Raw genomic sequence first — 7,419 nt, 5'->3', positions numbered from 1 at the left:
ATATATATATATATATATATATACTATTTTTCCTTGTAAGAACTTCCTCTCCTCACTGTGCACGTCCAGATTATTGTTGGATGCGTTATGCCTTCTTCGCACTATATAGAAGTGTAGTTTGGGAGTGGGCAGGGCTGACAAGACTGTCTGCGTCCACCAAGAAGCGCATGTATCTTTGTTGGTTTATAAACATATATGTCTTTTTCATTGCATTCACAACCCACTATTCGCACGTGGCTCCATTGTCCTGCATAAAGGCAATACGGGTGTGCTGGCGCTGTTTTTTTTTTTTTAATAGTCAGCAATGCTCGGCAACTTCAGGTAGCAATATTATGGAGCCACGTCCGTTTCTGTCTTCATATTTCTGTGTTGCTTACTTCTTTACGCCACTTCACTGCATCCTTGCACTCTCTGCTGAAGGGTATTCCACGCTACATATAGGAAGGAGCTGGTGTAGGAAGCCAACTGTGACGGGTGAGGTATCAAGGTTCACTTTCCCCCCTCCCCCATCTTCAAGCGTACATGTCCGATGTTGAGGGTTCGATAAGCTTTTCTAATGTGGAGTCCCATATTCTTGCGTCCGAGGCGGTAATGCAACACCAAGAGGTAGTAGACACCTTCAGCGACGGCTGGAATTCCCCTACTGGTGTTCATGTAACGGGAAACAATGACCGTGGAAGTATTGTTTGTAATACTGCAGAGTGGGCTACTGGATCGGATGGCCTTGATGACGGAGACTTAGGGAGGAGGAGGTCTTCCATATATCTTGATGCCAAAGATGGAGACGGGCCCGTGTCCGTTGCTCAGGGGCGCTCAACCATTGACAACGTTGCCCTGACAGTTGATACGAGGCCCAGCGACCTAGCGGCGACATTGGAGGGGGAAAACTATCCGTATTATGATCTCGACTATGTCTGCTCGTACGCTTTCCAGAGTGAACATGCCGACCTGAATAGCCACGATTATGGGCTTGATGCCTTCATTCACGGAATGCGGCTGGGTCCCTGGCCCCTGCAATCGACCGTGACGACCTCTCCACCACGGGTTCTAGATGGCCAATCGAATAGGCTCGCCCAGTTTGGTGGGCTGCAGTCGAGTTTGACGGTAGCAAGTGAGAGTCCCCTCCGAAACGACGTAGGTGTGCTGCGAGAGGCCAACAGTCTGCAGGGCAAAACATCTCCTAACGGAACATCGGAGAGGTGGCTGAGGTGGTCTTTCCGGGCCTTTGACGGAAAATGCAATCTTCCGCAGGGCACTACAAGGGGCTGTGATACCTTAGGTGTGAGTGAGAGTTCCCTTTATGATGTGGATATGGTATTGGGGCTACTTTGCACAGACAACGGGATTCCCGGTGTTCTCTCGAGTGGAAGTTGCAGTGAGGGGCACACGCAAAAAGCTAGTGAGATATGCATGGGAGTTATGCGCCGTGGGGACAGTGGATCCAACAATGAACTGATGCTGTTTCCTCGACATGATGATCGAGGAACTGGTGCCCTGACAAATGGGACGAGTGGAGCGGTATATCAGAGGTGCAGCGAGGACATCATAGGTGCTCCCACCGGAGTCGTGAACGCGCAGCCTCTGCGTACCGAGGAAGGAAAAGCTTCCGGTAACGTTGAGCTCACCATGGTCGGCGACGTACTACCAAAAACGTTTTCATGTCCTTCTGCAGCCTCTGACTTTGTGGGCGCCGAAGGGCCGTTAGGGGACGTCAAAGAAGGTACCGGACTCAGTTTGCCGTCGAAAGCTCTTCCCATATCTGCCATTCTTACTGACCGCGCACGTGGCAGGGTTGGAACTCCATCATGTAACTCTTTGGTGGATAGTTTAATTGGGGGGATGGAGTATCCGTACTTTAGTGGCCTCAAAGGCGACTCGAATTTGATTATAAGCTCACCTTTGCCGTCCCGTCAGTCGATTTGTACTGCGGAAGAGGGTGAGGGGGCTATTTTGTCTGCCGAGGGGGTGTCTGTGGGCATGGAAAGGGAGTGTGAGCAATATCTGCAGTCTCATATCTCCTGCTCTGTGGGTGTGCATCTGCGATGCGGAACGGAGCTTCGTTCGATTAACCCATGCATCGCTCGTTGCGGCGACAGTCGTCCAGGTTCGACATGCAGGCCAGCCAGTTGTAGTCTAGATAAGAATCAAGGTGTAGGACAGGGGGTATGTATGGGTGGAAGCGAGCAACTTTCCATTCAGAAGCGTTCCAGGGAAAAGGCAGTTCAGGGCCCCGGGAGAATGAATGGGTCATCGATCAGTTTAGTGGCGGGTGCAGAGTCCATTACCGCATCTCAAAGCTTTGTGCGCCCGCCGGCTGCAGTTGTTTCCCGAAAGAGATGGCATCCGTGCAGCGAGCTTAGTACTGGTGGAGTGTCTGGGTCTCATACGGTTAAAGTGGCTGAAGATGGGATGTGTCTCGTTGAGGGGGGGTCGTCACCAATTATCAGGGTTTCAAGGGAACGACAGAGTGTTCCTTCAAACCGAGTGCGTTTGATTGTACTCAACCACAAAACGGGAACGGGACAGAATGATGTGCAGACGGCAGTAAACCTCCGCGGAGAGAGTACGCTAGAAGTCTGTCCTCCACAGGGCTTGCCACACTTCTTTAGCGTGGACGAATACCTGGAATGCACCGATGACAATGATATGTGCTCTGTCACACTCGCGGAACTTCAAGGAAAGTTTCTCCGCGGCATGAACGTTGCCATGTTTGTTGCTGGAAGTGAGTCAGTACCACTGTCTGGCTGGTGTGCGGTTTTTGAGGTGATGAATCATGTGTTTCGTGATATCAATGATGAGTGCGAGTTGTTTATGTCCGTTGTCCTAATACGACAGGAGTCAGCACGGGATTTGCTTTCTGAGTCCGAAGGGGGGGTGCGAACTCTAAGTTCCTCCGTCATGGCTCCTTGGGTTGCCTTTGAAAACGTCACCCATATGAAACTGAAGAGCGCACATCACTTCATCACACTTTTATCGCGTGGTCTCGAAGTTGCCGATTTGAAGCACAATTGTCTCGGAAGTCGTGTAGTTTTGTCCGTCATGTTGAAACAAATTGATGTGAATGATGTAATTTTGTCGTCGATGCTTGTGACGGGTGGTGCTACCCCTAACGACCTTGATGTGCTGCTGAGGGAAGGTGACCAAAGTGCACGAAAGCTATTCCATGAAGCGTTGGGTGGTCCTTATTTCACTGTTGTGGTTTCCTCACTCTGTGAAAGGGACAGAGACCTTCTGCAGCTTCTGAGCGCCCAACATAAGTTCACTTCCGTTGTCAACCAACCGTGTACCGTAGGAAGCGTGAGTCGGTTGATCGATAATGCGGAGGCGGAGGTTGCTGGGTGTTCCACTGACGATCAAATTGTATTGGAAAGAAAACAATTCTTGCTTGAGCGCATAGCGCTTGCGAAACATATTATGTATAACCCCAAAGGGCTTTCACTGGTAGTTGACGTGGAGGAATCAGTACGACTTGAGAAGAGGGTTCATTGTGGTGTGAAATTTGACAAGCAACCGTTCCCTGGACCACAGTCCTCATCTGTGTCTGCTTGTGGCGGGGATTCCCACAACGCGGCGTCTGCGCTGTGTGTGGAGGAAGGGCAAAGTAGTAAGCAGAGACAAGAACCATGTCCAAAATTTTTCTCGGAGGCACAGTGGCTGAAACCAAGTAGCAAAGGCGACACTAGAGTTACGCTCATGGGTGGCGCGCCACCGTCATCGCTGCCACAACGCAATCATTATGGGGAGGGGAAAACACCCTCGTGCTTGCCCTGTGTTACCGCAGCAGGCATGCCCACTCCCCGAGATCCCCGACTGGAGCGCCAGGTGAGGCCATCCAGCAGAAGACTCAGCATTCCAGTGGAGCCGGATCAAGCTAGTTACGCAACGACTTGCAGTATGTCGGACCCCCAAAGGGGGGAGGGTTTGCCCTCCCTGGGCCCTTTGGCAACCACATGTGGAATGGAATTGGCGCCATCTACGCAGCGTAGAGCCCACCGTTGTTTTCCTTCCTCAGCTTCCTCCGACCACACGACATGTGCATACTCACAGCGGCTGTTCTCGCTAACCCCCGCTCGGGGGGCCTCGCATGATGCTGAGGTCTCCTGTAAGATTGACACACCCGGTGTTCCTGATGCAGAAAAAGTTAGAACTTCTACCACGCCCGATGCTTTTTCATGCCCAGGTATAAGCACAAAGGTGAAATACGACCCTGGCCTTTCTCTCCCATCCTTGAAGGCAGCACGGGGACCACCGTGTTCCATGACATCTTGCTTCCCATTCGACCCAATCCTTACGGGACCCCCCGGTGTTGTGGAGCCCGTGGAGCACTGCGGAATCTCGCAGGGCCCAGCACTCTGCAGACAGAGGGAACAGCCACAACTGCCCGATGCCTCGGTTGCATGCTCTGGGGGCTCCCCAACCCTCACTTGCAAGCAAGTGGCTCATGCGAGCCAAAACAGCGTGCACACCGACATCAAGAAGAAGCAAATTTCTGACGGCGGTAGTGACAGCAGCGCACGGAGCGCAGAAGGCAGCGAGGATGATGTGCTGCACAGTGCCATGTCTGCACCTTCTAAGGTGAGAACGCTTGTTGTGGTCGACCAGGGTTGTGGACACGTGATTGGTGCCGGGAACGATGACGGTGGGCCTTTCCTAAGAACTGGCGGCTCTCATGAGGGATACGAGGTTGACGAGGTGGTGAAATGGGGCGATGGTTGCGGTGACGTGCCTTCGAAGGTGTTGGGTGAGCTGTTTGATGTTTTTGTTTTGGGTTGCAACGCTGCTATCCTTACTGCAGAGAGTGGTTCCTCAACCGTGTCATCAACTGTGCTTAGGGGTCTCGTACGGAATGTGCTTTCAGAGGTTGTTGATGCTTCGGGCCTCCAGAATTCCAACCGTAGAGGATTGCTCAGCTTATCGATTGTGAAATTGAGCGGAGAGCGCATGCTTGATCTGCTGGATGATAGCAGCGAGCCGGAGAGGTTGGTCATAGCTATGTCGCCGATCTTCGGCCCGTGTGTTCACAACGCCCGCCGGTTTCCTGTTAGCAGCTGCAGCGGGTTCGACTCGCTACTGGCATCAGCCCTTCGTCGCGCCAAGAACGCAGGGGTCGATGATGGGTTGGTGTTCGTCTCAGTTGTACTAAAGCAGAAGCTGAAAGCGGATGGGGATGTCCTTGTCTCATCTCTCGCAGTCAGTTTGGCAGGGGAAAACGTTGACCTCTACACATCCGTGCTGAACCGTGTCTCGCGCGCACCGCGTGCGCTATTTCACTACGCATTGGGTGGACCGTGTTATACTGTAGCGTTGCTTAGTATTGATGTCGCAACGACTCAGACCGAAAATATGCTGCGCGTGCAGAAGTGTATTGGAGAGGTGGTGAACCGGCCGATACACCGCGGAAGCATCGTGAAGTTTATTAGCGGAATCCGGGATGATCTCGTGCCTAGTCTTCGTGAAAAGTTTCGAGGGTCGAATAAATGTGAGCCGTCAGATAATATATTGTACCGGCTCGAGGAAATGGTGCGAGACGCAGAATTGCTTTTGGAGAATTTCGAGTCGAATGACCCCCGCGCATATCTTAGTGACAAAGAGACAAGGTCGCCTAAGGGGTGCGTGTCGCTCCTAGAGACCAAAGCCAGAACCGGGGACGAGGGGAGGGTTCATTCACTTTTATTCTTCGAGCAACGACTCCTTAGTGATGGTACCGCTGGTGTGCAAGGTAACTCCGTATTTACCCGAGCAGGGGCGATTACCCGCCGCTATGGCGTCGACGAGGTGGTGTTGCGTGGGCCCGACAGCGACAGTAATGCTACTCTGTGTTCACGTCTTCTTGATGAGCTCGTTCGGAAGTTTATGTCGGGGCATTGCACTGCTGTTCTTGCCGCAGATAGCCACAACTCCGCTTCCACACCGCTTATCCTCCGCAAGATAGTGTACCTTATCCTGCAGAGTACGAAAGCAGGGGTGGGTTGCGGGCCGGTGGGTGGCGACTTGCTCCTCTCAATGGCGCTCGTTAAGAACGGTGTTACGGTGGATCTATTGGCAGCTGAAGAATCCGAGGCGGTTCACCGCTTCGGGGTGGAAATATCACCACTCTTCGACCGCCACGTACGGGGAGTGTCGCATCGCGTTGTCGCCGACACTGAGGCTTTTGACCGTTTTTTAGTTGGGGCTGTCGAGCACGTCGTACCCACCCTACAAGCCGAGGATCCCGGCCTGATGGTTGTTTCCTTAAAGTTAACACACCATGTGGAAGAACCTGTACACGACGTGTTTGTTTCCTCGCTCATGGTGACCACCGTATTCGATCACGTTTCCCACTACAGCGACATTTTGTCAAACCGCTCTAGTGAGCTCACGGACCTTTTCAAGCTCGCGTTGGGGGGGCCATGTTTCACTATCGTCGCGCTTGGATTGTGTGACGAAGATGATGATGCGGAAGCCTTGCTTTCCGTGCAAACTAAGCTTTCCCAGGTGCGAAACCTGCCGTCTCATCGCACGAGTGCTCTACGGCGCATGGATGAACTTACGAAAACAATTCAGGTGCTGGGGGTCCAGCTTCAGGAAGAAGAAAGTGAGGAAGAAAAGGCCCAACTCCGCGTGAGGATCGTCCGTGCAAGGCGTTTCCTGCTAGAAGTTGAGTCACTCCTCAAGAACCCACCACGGGAAATGGGCTGCGTACGCGCTTACAAGTCGGTGCACTGAGGCTGGTGTGCCTCCATTCTGACGTTTATTACTCCAAGCCTCATCTACTTGTCACTTTGTGTGCTAGCATGGAGGTACTTGTGCACTACTGCCGAACGCTCGCACCCCTATGGGTCCGGTTGAGCTGTGGAAGTGGGTACACACTTCTAGTATGTTGGGTTTCCCCACCTTAACACTACCTCTGGTTGCGTTGCCCATTCGGTGGCTCGGATACGCCAAAATTTGTGTGTGCGTCGTTATATAAATGTCATACACACGCGCGTATATATATATATATATATGTACCCCATAAGTGTTCCCTTCTCCCTGCTGGTGCACGCTGCTGCTACCAAGATACCGCTTGTTTACTTCGATAAATTTGCTTCTCCCACGTGCCGTTGAAGGGCGGTAAGGGTGAAAAGCGATACCTTTGTCTCGCTGCCGCGGGGGAGCTAGGGCGGGACTTCGCTTTACCTCTTTCTGAGGGTTTCTGTAAGCCGATCTCTCTTCCGCAGAGAGTGGTAAGTATAATGTGTGTGTGTGTGTTTAGTGTATTCCCTTCCTGCGCATCGTCTTAAGTGCTTAGTACATTTTTTAGTTTTTTTTCGTGTTGCCGTAAATTTATCTCTTTCTTTCATCGCCTTTGTTATCTGCAATGCGTCCGCATTTGGGAAAAGGTAGGAAGGAGTGTTCCCTTCGTGAACGTAGTGAGTGGTTGGAAATAAAGTGAGCCGT

General features: G+C 52.1%; 1 protein-coding gene across 1 annotated transcript; it reads left to right on the top strand.

The window, feature by feature from the left end:
* Positions 1-522: 522 nt before the first annotated feature.
* TEOVI_000736600 (uncharacterized protein) lies at positions 523-6,705 on the top strand (the record flags this gene model as incomplete). The annotated part of the gene is made up of 1 exon (XM_067220357.1): positions 523-6,705. One exon carries the CDS (start codon positions 523-525, stop codon positions 6,703-6,705), a length of 6,183 nt encoding a protein of 2,060 aa, XP_067076458.1.
* Between the last annotated feature and the right edge of the window lie 714 nt (positions 6,706-7,419).

The sequence above is a fragment of the Trypanosoma equiperdum genome (assembly GCF_001457755.1).
Source record: "Trypanosoma equiperdum strain OVI genome assembly, contig: ctg_1123, whole genome shotgun sequence".
NCBI lineage: Eukaryota > Euglenozoa > Kinetoplastea > Trypanosomatida > Trypanosomatidae > Trypanosoma > Trypanosoma equiperdum.
Note: the sequence above shows the minus strand (reverse complement) of the source record. Positions and strands in the feature narration are given on the sequence as shown.